We start from the raw sequence: 19027 nt of genomic DNA, 5'->3' as shown, positions 1-19027 counted from the left end.
CAGGCCCTATAAACACATTGTTCAAATAAAGGAGACATTTAGGGGAAGTCTGAAGCACCATTTAAAGGTGATTGCTCTAAATGGCCATGTCTAGGCAATTTGTCATAGTCTCCTGGCTGTTGGCCAGAGATCACTTTTGCTGCAAATCTTGCTGTTGGCTTGTAATTTTCAACTTTTGACCCTTTAAAACTGAGAAGGTGTGGGATCTTGGTGAGTTTTGGGGATGGGAGTATTTTAAAGTAACTCATTAAGAAGCCATTTGGCCCTGGGAAAGTTTGGGATCAGTTAGACCTTAAGGATCCCTGCAGAGGAGCCTAGGATGCCCAGGTACCTGCTCTGCTGCAAAGGACTTAATGATTCAAGAATGTCCCAGGGCGTGGCCAGGTGCGGTGGTTCACACCTGTAATCCTAGCACTTTGGGAGGCTGTGGCAGGCGGATCTCTTGGGTCAGGAGTTCGAGACCAGCCTGGCCAACATGGTGAAATGCCATCTCTACTAAAAATATAAAATAGCCAGGCGTGGTGATGTGCGCCTGTAATCCCAGCTACTAGGGAGGCTGAGGCAGGAGAATCACTTGAACCCGGGAGGCGGAGGTTGCAGTGAGCCGAGATGAGATCGTGCCACTGCACCCCAGCCTGGGCCACAGAGTGAGAGTGAGACTCTGTCTCAAAAAAAAAAAAAAAAAAAAAAAGAAAGTCCCAGGTCAGGGACCAGGCAGACGTCTTCCTGATTTCTCCAGAGGTTCACAGACCGCCCTGCCAAAGACAGAACTGCCTGATCTGCAGGCCTTGGGCACGGAGAGGTTGGCACGCACCTGTTGCTGGGTAGGCGGCTTGTTGCCTGTCCAGCCTCGTGTCCTGCATCTCTGCAACCACAGACTCTGGGTTCCAGCTGCCGCAAATGAGCAGCAGGTCCTCAGCCCTGCCATGCACTTTCCCATCTCCACCCCTCCGCCCACGCTGCTCCCTCAGCCTCACATGCTTCTCCTTTCTTGCTTTTGTCTTGTCATTCTTAGTCTTCCAACACAGCTCAAGTGTTTGCACCTCCAGGAAACCACAGTGGTAAAGACCCTTCCACTGGGCTCCCAGATCCAGCGCCTCCTCCCCACAGGTTTCCCCAGACATTGTTTGGAAACTGCTTACTGACCAGGGTATCTTCCCCACCAGGCTGGGAGCCCCTTGAGCTGTGGATCCCTAAGCCCAGCCCAGGCACCAGCCTTGAGGAGGTGAGGCCATGTGATAGAGTAGTTAGGACCCTGCCTTTGGCCTCAGATGTAATGCTCCCGCACTCCCCTCCCAGTTCCAGCACTAGCTGGGGGTGGGTTACTCAGCCCTGCAGAACCTCCATCACCTCCTCTAGATGTGGGAATATCAGTAGTACTCATGGGGTTGCTGTAGGAATTGATGATGCAAGCACACACTCTGTGCTTATTAACTCCAAGTCTTCACTGCAGGGTAAGTCCTATTCATTAATCGATTTTCCAGATGAGGAAACCGAGATGCAAAGAGAGTTTGAGGAGCTTGCCCAAGGTCAGTGGCAGAGTCAGAGTTCAAGGCCAGAAGGACCCTGTGCCCCTAACCACTGGGAAGCACAGCCCCCTGATAACTTATATGAAGCCTGGAACACAGCAGGTGCTCAATAAATGGTGGCTGCTGTTGTTAATAGGTGCTCGGTTCGTTTTTAATGGTAAAGAGGTGGGGCTGGGCACAACAGGGGAGGAAGGGCTCAAGACCTAGGGGAGGGAGAGAACTGGAGGAAACAAAAAGCAAACAGGAAAGCTTTGAAACTGGGGAGAGGGCCATCTGAAGCCAGAGCAGGTGGGCTGGAGTGTGAGGGGGCCGGGGCCTAGGCAGGCTGCTGGAGGAAAGGGCTGAGGGCACCAGGGCTATGTGGCCATTTGGGCACTGGAATAGGATCTCCCCTGGCTTCCCTGCTCTTGCAAAATAAAACCCCAAACTCCATCACCAAGCACACAAAACCCTTTGTGACATAATCTCAGATCAACTGTCTCACCTCGTGTCTGAACCCTTCCCCCATACACCCTGTGCTCCAGTCCCTCCATGCCTCCAGCACATGCTGTTCTGCCTGTCTGAAATGTCCTTGGTCTCTTCTGACCCTGACAGACTCCTACTCATCCTTTAATACCCTATTCAAATGGTTCCTCCTCTGGAGAGCCTTCCTGGGTACCCCTAGCTAATCATACTCTCTCTCCCCTGCTAGACGGTGAGCCTCAAGGCCAGGGACTATGTCTTATTCAACTCTGTGCCTAGTGCCTGACACAGGGCTGGGCACAAAGTGATCATTGAGAAACAGCTTGTTGAGTTTTTTATGGAGTAAATCTATCCTCAAATCAAGGGCAGGCCCTCATGGAACCACACACACGATCTCAAATCCCCAGTGTCCAGGAGGGCTTAGATTTGGAGGTAGGAGGCAAGTGAGATTAAGAAGAGAACTCATACTTCTTAGGGATCCAGACTAGGGAATTTTCCAGGACAAGCAGGCCTCCAGAACTCTGCTGTGTGCCCGTGACTGCTGCAGAGAAAATTCATACCTGGGACCTCACCCCGATCCACTCCAGCACCACTCAGAGATAGTGGAAAACAAGCTAGAGGCCTGAGATGGCCTGTCCACTATCACTCGGTGGACCTCCTTAAAATGTGGAGCCCAAAACTAGCCCTGCCTGAGCTACCAGAAGGATGCTGGCTGTCACTCTACTTCTACTCTTACAGCCTACAATCACATTGGCTTTTTCAGCAGCTTTTGGCTTGTGGTCAACTCAAACCCCCAGATCTTTTTCACTGGGATGGCTGCCAAGCCACATCTTGTGCATTTGATTTATGGCTTGGGTTAGCTGAGGCCTTCTCCTGCTCCCCAGAAGTCAACAGGAGGAAGGCGACGGGTTCTGTACCCCTAGGAGGGAGAGTGATTCCAGGCCTCCCAATCAAGATCCTTGTTGTTTGTATTTCCTAATCCCTTCTCCCAGAGATGCCAAATGCTGGGACCTCTTGAGTGGGATTTTCATTAGCATTCAAGTCACAGGCCACCGGGGCTCAAGCAGACCAACCTTCCAGGTTTCCGGGGGATACAGTGGTTCTGGAAGACACCTAGACAGGGCAGGGAGAGAGAGGCAGGTGGTGGAGGCTCAATCTTCTGAGCTTGGTGTCCATGTGCGCTGGGGATGGCACTTCATTGCTTGGAGCCTCCGTTTCTCATCTGTACAATGGAGGTGACAAATCTCCAACATCATAGCACTGTTAGAACAAAGGTGCCCAGGCAGGACATCCCTCCTAGGGCTTAGTACTTCTTTCTGTCTGGGATCACGGGCAGCTGGGGCTAAGAGCAAATGGGTATTAAATCTCTGTTAATACCCTGCTCCCACTGCTACTGCACTGATGAGGATCTGCGGCGCTGAGATTTTCCCACCTTTGCAAATATCGTTCCTGCTGAGCTGAATGCTCTTCTCCTCAGGTGTTGCCTCTTCAAGGTCACCTTTGCAGAAAGGCCTTTTCTGCCCACGGTCCCTAAAGTGATCCCTCTGAGGTCCGATCTCAGCCCTTGTCCATCTCCTTCATGGCCCATCACGAGGTGTGCGTGTCATTTCCATCTGTCTATTGCTTCTTTCCCTCCTTCTCTCACCCACTAGACTATCAGCTCCATGAGGTCAGGGACTGTGTCTCCTCAGTCCCTGCTGTTCTCCAGCCCCAGCACATAACCAGAACCTAGCAGTGTATGTGGAACAACCATTGCAGATTTCAGAATGTTCTCTCGGACTTTGGCAACAAATTCTAACTGTGGGATCCAGGGGACCAGGGGATCCATATAGAACCAAAGACAGAAGCATGTTTAGTCCTCTCTGCCCTGAGCAAGGCCTCAGTTTCCCTAGCTGTAAAATGAAATGATAAAGAGACTAACTTTTTCTCTAAAGTCCTTTGAGCCCTAAAAGACTCTAAGTCGGCACAGGAAGGGGGAGAGAATCGTATTGAATGGTATTGCCTCTTGGATTGAAAAAAAACAACTTCTGCTAGGAATCTCTCTTGCTCTGTCACTTTCTCCACTGGCCTGGAAAAAAAACTGCCCTGCGCAGGCCCAGGCCTGCAGAACCCACACTGAAAACGTTCACAGGTGCCCTCCTGCCCTGGGCCCGGGTAAAGGGGCCCTGAAAGGTGTGTGGCAGCTGCGTCCCCGGGGGGTCCGGGGGTTTGTTGCCTTAACCGAGCTCACCAAGCAGGTAAAAAATTCCAGACATGTTCTCTGCTGACAGCTAATTGTGTCCTTTATTAATGACCATGGCTTTCTCGGGGCAGGTGGGAGGAGGGAGGAGGCCAGTCTCAGCCTGGAGGGTCTCCCTCAGGTGCAGCTGATGACCACATTTCTGTATCCCATAGAAGGGGAAGTGCTACATGAGGTGACCCTGAAAAAGCAACCCCCCTTCTGGAGGGGGAGGGGGCTTTCCCAGGCTCCCCAAATCCCAGCAGGGATGGCCAGCACCAGACACCGACAGAATGATGTAGAGATTTAGGAATCTGAGGGCCAGGGTTCTGGGGCCTAAGTTCTTCTCTCAGAACACAGCCAGCAAGGTAGAGTGGATGGCCTGAACAGGGGACCCGCATGTGGGGCGGTTTGGGAGATGCTGCCCAGCTCCGCCAGGTCCATCTCACCCTCACGGTACCAGGACTGGGCCTGCCAGGCCTTAACCTCGGTGGCCCACTATACCACCTGTCAATACAGCAGCCAGATGTGCGGGAGGGGCCTGGGCCTGGCCCTGCCAGATGTGTCAAGCTTTGCAAATACATCCGACTTCCCCTCGGGCACATCATGATTATTGTTTAACACTTGCTATTCCTGCATCTGTGAGTCCCAGGGATTACAGGCTGGGAGGCTGCAGCCTTATGAGCCCACTGGCAGTGATAGTCTCCAGCTGGGGAGAAGGGGATACTCGATTGGTCCCCATTTTCTCAGGAGGGTGAGGGATGTGGCATGAACCCCAAATATAGACGAGGAGATGAGGCCTGGAGAGAAGCTCAGGGAAGAACTGACAGAACCAGGACGTGAACCAGGCAGGAGAAACGGCGCATGCGCAGGCCCTGAGGCTAGCAGAAGCCTGGGGTTCTCAGGGCAGCCAGGAGGTCAGTGTGGCTCAGGTGGAGAGGGCAAGAGGCCAGGCGAGTGGGGGGGAGTTCAGAGAGGAAAAGGAAGCTTTGTAGGCTATTGTTTTGTGGGTTTTTGTTTCTTTTTGGAAATTCATCATTGTTTAGTTACAGGGTCTTGCTCTGTTGCCCAGGTTGGAGTGCAGTGGTGGGCTCTCAGCTCACTGCAACCTCAACCTCCCAGGCTCAAGAGATCCTCCCACCTCAGCCTCCCAAGTAACTGGGACCACAGGCTTGTGCCACCACGCTCGGCTCATTTTTTAAAATTTTTTTGTAGAGTCAAGGTCTCACTGTGTTGTTCAGACTGGTCTCAGACTCCTCAGCTCAAGCGATCCTCCCACCTTGGCCTCCCAAAGTGCTGGGATTACAGGTGTGAGCCACCGTGCCCAGGCTATTGGTTTTTACTCCAAGTGAGATGGAAACTGTTGGAGGCCTTTGGGCGACATGAGCTGATGGCTGTTCTGCAGGATCCTGGCTGCTGTGGAAGGCTGAATGCAGCTGGAGGAGAGCAAGGACATGGGAGAGCAAGGGAGAAAGCCAGGAAGCCAGTTAGGCTTCTGCCGTGATGTGAGGATGCTTCCACTCGTCTGCCCCCTCTCTTTCCTCCAATGTGGGCATCAGCATAGCTGGGCTGCAACCCCAGCTCTGCCGGCCACTCACTTGCTGTGTGACCTTAGGCAAGTCCCTGTCCCTGTCTGGGTCATGTATTTTGTAGTCATAAAATAAGGAACTTAGCCCAGAAGATCGTGAAGATTCTGCTGACTTCCAATGTCTGAGACCCTGCCTTACTCTCCAGCCTCATCTCCTTCCTCTCCTGGCCTTGAACGTCACGTGCTAACAACCCTGAACTATTTGCACCTCTCTGCACGCACACCATGCCGTTTCACGCCTCTGTGCCTTTGCACACTCCCTCTCCCTGCAACACCCTGTCCCAGCAGCAGCCCTGCACACAGATGGCCTGTGTTCTTCAGCAGGTCTCCAGCTTGGGGGCGTCTCCTCCAGAGGTTGACCCACTCCCCTTTCTCAGTGCCCTGAGCACTTTTACAGACCACACACTGATTTTCAGAAGACAATAGAATGAAGAGGCTGCGGAGTCAGAGCTGGCCTCAAATTCCAGCTACCTATCTGGAGTTGTTCATGTTTTTGAGCCTCCATGTCCTCATCTGTAAAATAGAGATCATCATACTCTTCCTCCCAGAGTCAAGGTGAAGATGCAGCAACATTGTTAAGCACCTACCCCAGTGTCTAGCACGTGGTAGCTCGGATTTTTGAAGTCAGATTCTAGCTGCAGAGAAAGAGCCATTGAATGAATGGGAGAGGGTTACCCTGTACAGTGTGGCCCCAGATTCCCAGAAGAGTTCCAGCTCGGACCCCAGGACAACCTCCCAGCAGCCCATTTTGGGGAGGGGGTTCCTTCCCACCCCTCCTGTCACCAGCTCCTCCATCAGGGCTTGGTCAACGCTGCCTGCCGGCAGCCACACAACACTTGGAAATGTCCTTCCTTAATTGCTTCACCAGAGTGGGGAGCCACCCTGCAGGCAGATAATTAAAAAGTTCAGAGCTTGATTAATTGGGAGGAAATTGGAGGAATGGGGCTGCCTGCTGGGAGGGCGGGAGCTCTCAGCCCCCACTGTGGGGGAGCTGGGATATCATGAAGGGAGGCAGGCCAGACCTGGGGCTGGGGGCAATGCGGGGGTCCAGGGGCTGGGAGAGTCAGGCCATGAAACACCCTCACCAGCTCACCAGCCTTTACAGACTGTGGGGTTCAGTGTCTGGCTCCCCTGGGAGACTGCGAGCTCCCCCTACAACTGGGGAACACACAGCAGTCATGAAAGTCCCGGTTGCTCCGGCCTTGGGGCCAGGGGACCTTGCAGCCTGTCACTCAGAGAGCTGTTACGGAGCGTCTGCTCTGTGCCAGCTCTGTACCAGGCAGTCAGCAGGGCAGGTGCGGTGGCTGCCCTCATGGAGCTCACGGCTGGTGGGAGGAGGGGAGATAGCAGGTGGAGAGACAGATGTTAATCAAATGCCAAGGACAAAGGTAGGATGCCTTGAGAGCCTGTCACCAGGGGCTCCAGGAGGAGCTCAGAGGACTCCAGAGGCCTCGAGCAAAATCTCCAGTCCACACACAAATTGAATGAGCTTAAGCACAAGATTCCGCCTTTCGGCCGGGTGCAGTGGCTCATGCCTGTAATCCCAGCACTTTGGGAGGCCGAGGTGGGCAGATCATGAGGTCAGGAGATCGAAACCATCCTGGCTAACACAGTGAAACCTCGTCTCTACTAAAAATACAATAAAAAATTAGCCGGGCGTGGTGGCGGGCACCTGTAGTCCCAGCTACTCAGGAGGCTGAGCCAGGAGAATGGCGTGAACTTGGGAGGCGGAGCTTGCAGGGAGCTGAGATCGCGCCACTGCACTCTAGCCTGGGCGACAATTCCTGAAGCCTCTATCGATCACTCTCAGCCAGACACTGGGGCTGGTGCCAGACCTCGAGGTTACCCACCATCACTGTCACTGTACTCACAGCCTGGTAGGAGAGGCAGACAGTCACCATCCTGTATACTCATGCAGTGGCAGAGGTACAGTGCCAGGCACTCCTGGAGCACAGGAGAGCGCCCCCAGACCCAGCCCTGGCAGGGGACATCCTAGAAAAGGACCAACAGCTGATTCGGGCTGGAGTGAGATTTGAAGAAGGACAAGAAGGAGCTGGGTGGGAGCTGGGACAGCATGTGAGGCAGAGGGAACTGCCTGAGCAAAGGCCCAGAGGCAAGACCAAGCACAGCTTGTTCGGGAACTGGCTGTGCCTGCAGTGGCTGGAGCTCAAGGTGTGACTGGGAGCATGAGGGAGCTGAAGCTGGCCAGGTGGACCGTGGAAGGGGAGGCTGAAGCAGGCCGGACTCTCCCCGGGCATGAGGGAGCCACCGAAGGGTCCTGAGCAGAGGAGTGACTCGACAGATGGCAGGGGTGGGGGCCTGGCTGGCGAGGCCTGGGTGCCCCCGCGGGCAAAGGGGAGGCATGCTCATGCAGCTCCCCGCCTCAGCCTTGTCCTGTCAGCTGCTGGCTGGGTTCCACAAAGCCGGGTCCCAGCAGGGGCAGACAGGAGGAACCTGGGCATTGGGGCAGAATGACTGACAGCCCCTGGGTGGTCCCAGTGGGAGCTACCCCAGCAGGGGCATGGCCCTGAGGCACTCGCTGGACTTAAGCTGTCTTGTCTAGGAAGGGGGAAGAGGGAGGAAGGGAAGGAGTAAACGGGCAAGAAGGGAAACCCTTCATCAAGTGGGAAGGAGCTCCAGGGACCTTGAGGATGGGGATTTTAGGAAGAACATGGACTAAGGCTGGGCATAGTGGCTCACGCCTGTAATCCCAGCACTTAGGGAGCTCAGGGTAGGAGGGTCACTTGAGCCCAAGAGTTCAAGACCAGCCTGGACGACATGGTGAAACCCCATCTCTACAAAATATACCAAAAATTAGCCGGGCATGGTGGTGTGCACCTATAGCCCCAGCTACTCGGAAGGCTGAAGTGGGAGGATCACATGAGCCCAGGAAGTTGAGGCTGCAGTGAGCCGTGATTGCGCCACTGCACTGCAGCCTGGGTGACAGAGTGAGACCCTGTCTCAAAAGAAAGAAAAAAAATTAAGAACATGGACTGTGGAGGCACATGTTCTGACCCTAAGTCTCTATGTGATTTGGACAGAGTGCTTCCTTTCTGCGAGCCTCAGTTTCCTCATCTCTAAAATGGGAATAATACCTCCCATTGCACAGGGTGGTCCAAGGAGGCCATGGACCAGGGAGGCTCCTGGCCCAGCACTGGGCACATCCTAGGCACACAGTGCTTAGAAGCACCTCCTCTCCATCTCAGGAGGTAGCTGCCTACTTTCAGTGCAGCTTTGCCCACAGTACGGAGGAAGACCAGGCATCATGCCCAGCCCAGCCCAGCCCAGAGGGACTGACTCTGCTGGGTTAACCTTACAGCAAAAGCAGGAAGCAGGCAAAATATAAAAGCCACTTTGCATGAGGCAGACCCCAAACCCCACCCACTCAACCCAGCAAGCCCAGCCCTGCCCTACACACAGCACAAATCCCTGACAATATGCAAATCAGTCTTTCCACAGTTCAAAGAGAACGTAAGGGCCCAGCACTGGGTGTCTGAGCCACCCACAGCTGGAGTCCCAAGCTGGAAGAAGCCCTAGAGGGGGTGCCAGGCAGCGCCTTCCTTGGATTGTGGATTGAATGATTGAATTGAATTGTGTATATCAATCCATTCAAATCCAGTAGAGCTGAGGCCCAGACTGGGCAGGAAGTAGCCTGGGCTCACAGAGCAAATGGCAGTGAAGCCGCTAGCCCCCCTACTCTGGGGCCAAGACTCTTTTCTCCATCCAGTCAAACTCCTCTCCCCAACTGAAACCCAGAACTGACTTCCTAGAGATTCCAAGGCAGGAAAGCGAGCTGGCTGCACTTCAAACCTGCCACCGCTGACCCCAGAACCCACTCCCTGGCCCCTCTGCCCACAGCAGCCAGCAGGTAAGCCTGGTTCAAGGAAGGCATCTCAGCCCCCTGCTTAGTCATGGTCTCTTATGTTCCAGGGCTGAGGCCTTTTGTTTCAAAGTCCCAGTACCTGGCACCTACCAGAGACTCAGTAAATGCCTGTAGAATAAATTTCCAACTCACTATCTCCCTAACTAGACCTGAACTTCTGAAGACAAGGACTATGTCTTCTTTATCTCAGTATTATCTCCAGTGCTTAGCACATAGCAAATGGAGGCCAAGAATGAATGAATATAATAATAGCCAACACTTACATAGCACTTAACATGAGCCAGGCAGACACTGTTACGGGTGCTTTACTTTCATTAACTTGTTTAATCTTCCCGACAAATATAATCAATATTATTATTCCCATTGTACAGACAAGAAACTTAGGCACAGAGAGGTTAGGTAACTTGCTCATGGTCACACAGTTAATGAGAGGCAGGACTGGGATTAAGCCCTGGCCGTAGCTCCACAGTCCATGTCCAGGTTCAATTTCATCAGACCTCCTGCCCAGGTCTGGGGAGTAGGAACTCAACCCCAGGGTGCAGACCTTTTCAGATGCCACCTCTACCCAGACCCACAGACAGCGCCCTCTGGTCTACAGGACCCCAAGGAAGACAGAGATGCTCCTTCCAAGCCTCGGCAGCCTGACACACTGGGCGTGACCCAGCGATTGACTCTGAGGTGGCATCAGTTGTCTTTGGGATTAAGCCGGAGTCCCTGGGAGGAGAGGGGGGAGCAGAGGCAGCAGGCCAGCCATTGAGGCTTTGAGGATCACCCGATGCCAATTAACAGCCCCACCGTGCCAGGCCCAGATGGAGTCCTGCCTCAGCCTGACTCAGGGCTCACTCGGTCAATTATCACCTATCCCCAGAGCCCAGGGGGCAGGCGGGGAGAAAATCTGTTTCCCTGTAATCCTCCCTCCTTTCCCCGGCTTGCTGCCATCCTGCCCGGGGTTGCCTGGCCAAGGGCTCTGGGCGATTGCAGAAGGCCGGCGCTGGCTGGCTGCTTTGAGCCCTGAGTCCTGGGTTTGAGGACCAGGCATTACTTCTGCCCTTCTGAGAGGCTCCAGCAAATCCCGTCCCCTCGGCAGGCCTGACAAGATGGTGTCCAGCTGTGACACTCACCACTCACTAATTTCTGGGACCAGTAGTATTTGGACACAAGCTGTTCTGGATCACGAAGATCTGAGGTCAACCCCAGCTGTGCCATTGACTTGCCATGTGACCTTAGGATGGTCACTTCACTCTCCCTGAGCCTCAGTTTCCTTATCTGTAAAATGGGAATGATAATGGTACCTAGTTGGGTGGGTGGTTTATGGAATAAGTTAAAGAATCCATGTAAGACACAGCACTGGGCCTGCCACCTGGAAAGTACATAATAAATGGGAATTATTTTTGTCATTCCATGCTGGATGAGTAATAATAGCCATTTACATGGCACTTACTGTGTGTTCTAAGTGCTTTGTGTATATCAATCCATTCAAATCCACAGCCCCTCCCCTCGAGTCACTCACTGTCCAACCAGGGAGACAGACCTGCCTTCATTCAGCAAAACTAAATTGGCTGAACACCTACCATGTGCCAGGTCCTGGGACAGGTGCTGGGGATGCAGAAGTGAAAGACTCAGCCCGTAGCCCAACCAAGGTTCACCAACCAGTGGGCAGAACAAAGTCACGTGCCATGTAATTCCACTGGTGGCCTGGAGCTTGACTTGCAAGAGCCGACTGTGCACATTTTTTCCCAAGTCAGGGTTTAATGATCTCAAGTTGGTAGCTTGGCATTTGCTCTGGTGGGAGTATTTACACCACACAAATTGGCAAACACAACCAATCAGGGCTTCTTTTCCCCTCAACTGCCAGTTTAATAGCACACCACCGCATACGGAGCATGTCTTGGGTGCTACAGTGGAGATGTGAGCTGGCGCTGTAGGAGAATGAAGGGCAGGCCGCCTAAAAGTGGGCAACACATATCAGACTCACCAATCCAAGGGGCCAGGGAGATGGGGGAGAAGGGCATTCGAGCAAAGGGACCAGCATCTGTTGCCCAATGTCCAGGGAGCTGCAAGCAGATGAGAGAGGTGACAGATGGGGCTGGAGAGGTTACAGTAGGATGGTCAATCCTCCCAGCTTGCCCAAGACTAAGGGAGTTTCTGGGATACAGGACTTGCAGTTTGAAAACCGAGATGCTTTGTTCAATACCCTGTTCAACAGGTCCCTGGGAAGACCATGGGGAGAACAAATGGGAGGCAGAGAGGAATGTAAGCCTGACGATAGGCTGGTAAGATCGAGATGACTGGTGGTACCCAGACAGGCACGGACTCAGCTAAATATTTTCTCACCCACTTTCTCATCTGATTCTGATGGTACCTTGTAAGAGGCACATTGATTCAATCAACCGGTATACATCAAGTGCCTACTACCGGCCCGCCTCTCTGCTAGAGGCTGGAGAAACAATGAAAGCCAGACAGCCCCGGCTCCTCCTCCCCTTTCCAGGTACTTTCAGTGCACGAAAAAAGACAACACACAAGTTTACAAACCGTTTTCTAATATAATTACAAATTGTGATGAGGGTCAGTAAAGGAAACTGAGACTGAGACAGAACACAGCAAGAGACAGTTGCTTTAGCCAGGGTGGTCAGGGTGGGCCTCTCGGAGGAGGTGACATTTAAGCTGGGGTCTGAAGGAGAAAAAGGAGCCAGCAGTGGGAAGAACAGGGAAAGCATTCTGGGCAGAGGGAACAGCTTGGCCAAAGGCCTGGAGGTGAGAATGCGTTCGATGACCACAGGCAGGAGCACAGTGAGTGAGAGGAGGAGGGGGAAGCGGCCAGGAGACCATCAGGACCAACCTCACAGGCCTTGTAGCCAGGCTAGGCGTGTGGATCTATTCTAAGTGCAGTGGGGATAAATTGCACACGAGGGAGTTTAGACAAGGTGCCGCAGGTCTGATTCATTTTAAACAGATCGCTCCAGGGACTGTGGAAGATTGACAGAGAGGCCACAGTGGAGCAGAGACCCATTCAATGGCTCTCTCTGTCATTATTCCATGCAGGGATCATCAGCCCCTTTTCCAGATGAGGAGACTGAGTTTCAGAGGGGAGGAGGCCTTCCCAAGCTCACACACCTGTCAGAGGTACAACTGCCTTCCTGTGTTTCAGGTCTCATTATCTTCTTCCCACTTGTGCACATGACATGCAGATGCCAGCAGGACAGGTTCCCTTCCCACCCAGAAGTTGGGAGTGATGTGGCCCCCCGGGCACTGCGGACAGTGGCCACCCAGACCTCTCAGAGGTAGTTGATGGGAGCTGAGGCCCCAGTGCACCCCACAGTCACACAGTAGACTTGGGATCAGAATTGGCCTCTGCTACTGAAGAGCTATGTCTGTCTGTTCCTCTCTGGGCCTCAGTTTCCTCAAATGTCAACTAAGGGGGTGGGGCTCGATCCCCTTCCAGCCCCTCATTCATCCACCCATCACCCACTAGAAACCCAGCATTATACTGGGAGTTTACAGTCCAGCCAGGTAGACACATTCATAAGCAAGTAATTAAAACAGGCACCGTATACAAAAAAATTAGCCTGGCGTGGTGGTGCATGCCTGTAATCCCAGCTACTTGGGAGGCTGAGGCAGGAGAATCACTTGAACCTGGGAGGCAGAGGTTGCAATGAGCCAAGATCATGCCACTGCACTCCAGCCTGGTCGACAGAGCGAGACTCCGACTCAATAAATAAATAAAATAGACCCTGCCAGGGGGCTCAGGGAAGACTTCCTAGAAGAGATGATGTCTTAAAGGGGTCTAGGAGTTTGCCTGATGGTAAAGGGACGGCATTCGAAGCAATGAGGGGCAGATGGACAAAAGCCAGGGATGTGGGGTGGGCCTGGGGTGAGCATTGTACCTAGTTGAGTGTGAGAGAGCACCAGACACCAACGTAGGAGCGGTGGGCAAGTACCAGCCCCCTGGGGCCCACGGGCCCTGCAGGGTTTGGGCTTCCCATGTCTGCTGGGGAGCTGATGTGGACATTTTAAGATAGTGGCTTCATTGAGATAAAATTCACATACCATACAATTTGCCTATTTAAATTGTACAAATCAGGCAGGGCTCAGTGGCTCATGCCTGTAATCCCAGCACTTTGGGAGCCGAGGCGGGTGGATCACTTGAGGTTAGGAGTTCGTGACCAGCCTGGCCAACATGGTGAAACCCCGTCTCTACTAAAAATACAACTTAGCCAGGCATGGTGGCACGCGCCTGTAGTCCCAAGCTACTCGGGAGGCTGAGGCAGGAGAATTGCTTGAACCCGGGAGGTGGAGGCTGCAGTGAGCCGAGATTGTGCCACTGCACTCCAGCCTGGGTGACAGAGCGAGACTCCATCTCAAAAATAAAAATAAAACAAATTGTACAAATCCGTGGTTTCTAGTGTATTCACAGAATTGTGCAACCATCACCACAATCAATTTTAGAACATATTCATCACCCCAAAAAGAAGCCCTGTCCCCCATTAGCAGCTCCTCCCCCTGCTCCCCTATCCCTAGCCATTGGCAGCCACGCATCGACTTTCTGTCTCTTTCAATGTGCCTGTGCTGGGCCTGTTTCATATAAATGGAATCCTGCTTTCATGGCTGGCTTCTTTCACTGAGCACGATGTGTCCAGGGGCCGCCTGTACCGTAGCATGTGTCAATGCTTCGTTCCTTTTTATGGCCGAATAGTATTCCGATGTATGTGCCATTGTAGGTTTTTAAGTGACTTGGAAAGGTCTGCACTCCAGAGAGCTAGTTTGGAGAGTGGGTGGGCGGGAGGAGGCCAGATGGCGTGAGAGGCTGAGGAGTGGGTGGAAAGAGCTTTCTAGATGCTGGCAGCGAGGGGAGCGGCCAAGACAAGACCAGAGACTGCTGAGGAGGGAAGACCTAGTAATTGATTGGCTGCGGGGGGACAGGGTGGAGAGTGATGCCACTTCCTAGGACAGAGAAGAGTGAGTTTCATGAAGCAGTGCCATAGATACAGAAATGATACAGTGCCCGGTGGTGGGGGTCGAACCTGGCCAGGCAACAGAGCAAATGAAGGGCGGCTTAGGGCAGGGGCAGCCTGGGGAGTCTGAGAGGGAGCCAGGACACTGCAAGGGGGAGAGGGCAGCCAGAAAAGCAGTCCAGATGGAGGGGCTGGCACCACACAGAGGGGAGAGAGAGCAGCCACCCACCAGCGGCCCCCCCAGGAATGCCCCGCAGATGGAGGAGGGATGCTGAGCTGGGCAGGCTGTCTCCAGAGAGGGAGCAGGAGGAGCCTGATCTTGGGGCCAAAATCCTTTGGCATCTCTAAGGATGGTTCTAGACCTTCCTGGAAGCCTTGTGCCCCCATTCTGCAGAGGAGGAAACCCGTTCGGAGAGGCCGACTGCTCTACCAGAGCTGGGGCTGCAGCCTGCATGTCCTGACTGCCCAGAAGCTCTGGGCAGTGCCAAGATGGTGAGGCTGCCTCTTCATCCAGCCATCAGGGAAAGGTCGGTGCCCAAGAGGAAGGCAAGAGGGAGGGCAGGAGGACTCAGGGGACCCAGAGCCAGTGCAGTAATCCTCATGGCTACTTTATGTGGTAGATTCTCTTACCAGTGAGAACAGTGTAGCTCAGAGAGGTCAAACAACTTGTCTAAGGTCTCTCAGCAAATTGCTTTTGAACCAGATGGCTTAGTACTGCCAGGAACTGTTACAAGTGTTTTTCCATAAGTTAAGCAATATAAACTGACAACAACTCTAGGAGGTAGATACTGTTGTCCCATTTTACAGATAAGGAAACAGTTTAAGTGACTTCCCCGAGGCCACACTGCTCACACAGGTGGGTCTGGGTTTGCCAGCAGCCTGCACACTAACCACTATGTTCTCTGCCCTCTTGCTTGCATGGCCTCCAAAGCCCATGCTCATTCCACTTAAGGAGGCAGCTCCAAGACGCATTTATGGGCCAAGTATGGTGGCTTATGCTTGTAATCCCAGCAATCTGGGAGGCCGAGGCAGGAGGACTGCTTGAGCCCAGGAGTTCAAGACCAGCCTGAGCAACATGGTGCGACCCCCCATCTCTACAAAAATAAAAATAAAATTAATAACAACAACAAAAGAAGTATTTACAGAGCACTTGCTGGGTGCAGATTCTAAGCTAGGCATAGGACAAGCAGCTGTGAGTCAGACATGGCTCTGATCCTGGGGGAGTTGAGAGCATGGCCAGGAGACCCCCAGAAAAATAATTTTGGTGGGTAAGTAAAGCACTCTGAACCCAAGCAATGTTCTGGGCCCCAAGAAAGGCAGGGTCTCTGAGGTCAGAGCTGGTTGAGGGTTGAGGGAGGGTGGTTTGCGAAGACTTGGACTGGGAAGATAAGCCTTGAAGACTAGAGCTGGAAAAAATGAACTAGGGAAATTTATGTTAATTGTTTACATACACAGAAACTAATGTCCAGAGAGGCTGAGTCACTTGCTGAAGAACCCACAGCACCCAGGCATAAAATGTACTCCCGGTGAGGGCCTGGGGGCCTGTGGATGGTTTAGCTGCATTTCATCCCAAGGAGATGAAATGTTTGTTGCAAAGCTGTTTCCTGTCCACCCACTTACCCATTGCACAATCCCTTCGAGGTATCATAGCAGAGCTGGGTTCATGAACCCAGCAGGCTGAAGCTGGGAGAGGGGCAAGGCCTAGACCCTCAGCCTCCTGATTCTCAGCCCAGGGCCAGCAAGAGGTGGATTTGAATATGTGTGCACACAAGGCAGTTGCCTCTTATAGGCCCTAACCTCATACTCAGAGCTGCAGTGGAGGTGGACTCCATGGATGATGGCCACAACCCATGGGAGAAGCCAAATGCGGGCTGAGTGCAAATGTGGGCCGAGTGCAAGCAGTGCTCTCCTTAGGCTGACCCTGGTACTGCAGGCCCCCCTTTTATTAATATTTTAATAAATTGATCACATACCAACTATAACAGCTACTATTCATCGGGCACCTATACTGTGCAAGGCCTTGTGCCAAGTGCCTTACGCTTAAGCAGAATACTCACAATGACCCTGCAGAGATGGGCCTTAGAATCCTGATTTTACAAATAAGAAAACTGACTCTGAGTTGTTAAGCAGCTTGTCTGGGGCTGCACAGCTAGTAAAAGGCCTAGCCAGTACTCAAAGCCAGGTCGGTCTGATTCCAAAAGTAGTGTTCTCCTCTGTTCTACCACATCACCTCTCTACACTGCCCTAGGACTTTTCTTCTGCCGTATAATCATCTCAATTGTCTATAACCCAAGAATCTAGTTCTAAGAATCAGGGCCCAGCCAGACATTAGTAAGCAAGACCAGGAACCATGCACACTGCCCCAGACGTCTTCAGATGTGCCTCCTAACTAGGTCAGGATTGATTCTAGAGACCATGACACAGCCAAGCTGGGATAGGTGAGGGAAGATTGCTGGGAGCCCTAGACAGCTCACGGACAAGAAACTAGGGAGCCCTGACAGAATTAGCACTCCCATGTTGGGGCCTGGAGACTTCAAACCCTTCAAGAGATGAGATTTTCCAGCAGTGGTGCTGCATGGCCCCTCTGCGAGGCTGTGTGGCCCCTCCGTGAGGCTGCGTGGCTTGTGACCTCTCTGAGTCTTCATCCGGTTTCCTGGTGACTCTCCTTGTCTTCTCTCTCAGGTTGTCCATCTGGAACTTTCAAGGCCAACCAAGGGGACGAGGCCTGTACCCACTGTCCCATCAACAGCCGGACCACTTCTGAAGGGGCCACCAACTGTGTCTGCCGCAATGGCTACTACAGAGCAGACCTGGACCCCCTGGACATGCCCTGCACAAGTAAGTCCTAGGGCCCCTCAAGGGCGATGCCTGACCGAGTCCCAGGTCTACCTGCAGAAAAGCTCAGAGTGAGGATTGGGTGCCGTCCGGTTACAGCCAGTCTTTCCCTGGTGGGAAGAGAAATGGAAAAGTGCTCAAGAAAGGGGCATCCTGGGGTGGCCATGCTCCCACCTTGCAGATAGCACAGTGCTGGCATCTGGCTCCTTACCCCCTTCTGCTGCGTCACATGGAAGATAAAGTCAAGGTCTGCATTCACAGAGGGACAGGGGATGGGAGGCTTGGCAGGAGATGAAGCAACACAGGTAGTGTCTGTGGCAGAAAAGGCTGCCCAGTGTTCTAACCTGGCAGCGGCTGCCTGAATCACAGCCCAAGGTCCTCTAGGAAGGGGCTGCCTGAGAGTGCAGCATCACAACCCCTGTATCTGTCAGGGATGGCATTCAGCTGTAAGTAACAGAGCTGAGCCCGATGGCTGAAACTGTACAGATTTATTCTCTCACCCAAAAGGAGCCCAAGGCAGACAGTCCTGGGACAGTATGGGCAATCCACGATGGCCTTTGGGGCCTGGCAGTTTCTGCCATTCAGAGTAGCATAATTCTAGCTCACTGCAGCCTCAACCTCCTGGGCTCAGGTGCCCTCAGCCTTCTGCCCTCAGCCTCCTGAATACCTGGGATTACAGGCGTGCACCACCACACCCAGCTAATTTTTCTAATTTTTTGTAGAGACAGGGTCTCACTATGTTGCCAAGGCTAGATTTGAACTCCCAGGCTCAAGGAATCTTCCCGCATCCTCCCAAAGTGCGGGGATTACAGACATGAGCCACCATGCCCAACCTAGTTTCTGTTTTTGTTTTTTTTTTTTTGACACAGAGTTTCGCTCTGTCACCCAGGCTCTGGAATGCAATGGCATCATGATCTCAGCTCATGGCAACTTCCACCTCCCGGGTTCAAGTGATTGTCCCACCTCAGCCTCCCGAGTAGCTGGGATTACAGGCATCCGCCATTATGCCCAGCTAATTTTTTGTATTTTTAGTAGAGACAGGGTTTCATATGTTTGCCAGGCTGGTCTCGAACTCCTGACCTCAGGTGATCTGCCTGCCTCGGCCTCCCAAAGTGCTGGGATTACAGGTGTGAGCCACTGTTGTTTCTGTTCTTAAGTTCACTTCATAGTCCAACATAGCTGCTGAAGTCCCAGCCATCACACACATTTTAGGCAGCAGAAGGGGGGAAAGGACAAAGGGACACGCCACAGCTATCTGTCTCTTTTTAAGGAAACAGCCGTAGTCAACAACTTCTGTCCTATATCAGTGGCAAGCACTTAAACACAGGAGGCTGGGAAATGCCATCTTTTAGCTGGACATATTGCCACCATGAATAAAGCTGGGCAGTTCTAAGGAAGAAAGAGAAAATAGATACTGAGCAGGTATAATTCCAAATGCAAAAATACTATCCTCAGTAACAAACACTGAGCAGGTTGGAACCCTGAGGGCAAGGTTTGAGCAGATGTACAGCAGCCTAAGTTATATTCTAGAAACATCTCTCTGGTGGGGAGACAGGAGAA

The 19027-nt window shown here is 52.8% G+C and overlaps 1 protein-coding gene across 2 annotated transcripts in view; it reads left to right on the top strand.

The window, feature by feature from the left end:
* The window catches only part of EPHB2 (EPH receptor B2), a 211806-nt gene that overhangs the window by 134804 nt on the left and 57975 nt on the right, over positions 1-19027 (top strand). For both annotated transcript variants that reach the window (XM_024232185.2, XM_024232190.2), the window contains exon 4: positions 17315-17470. In XM_024232185.2, the coding sequence (XP_024087953.1) occupies positions 17315-17470 (156 nt within the window). The remainder of the gene's footprint in view (positions 1-17314; positions 17471-19027) is intronic.

The sequence above is a fragment of the Pongo abelii genome, chromosome 1 (genome assembly GCF_028885655.2).
Source record: "Pongo abelii isolate AG06213 chromosome 1, NHGRI_mPonAbe1-v2.0_pri, whole genome shotgun sequence".
Classification (NCBI taxonomy): domain Eukaryota; kingdom Metazoa; phylum Chordata; class Mammalia; order Primates; family Hominidae; genus Pongo; species Pongo abelii.
Note: the sequence above shows the minus strand (reverse complement) of the source record. Positions and strands in the feature narration are given on the sequence as shown.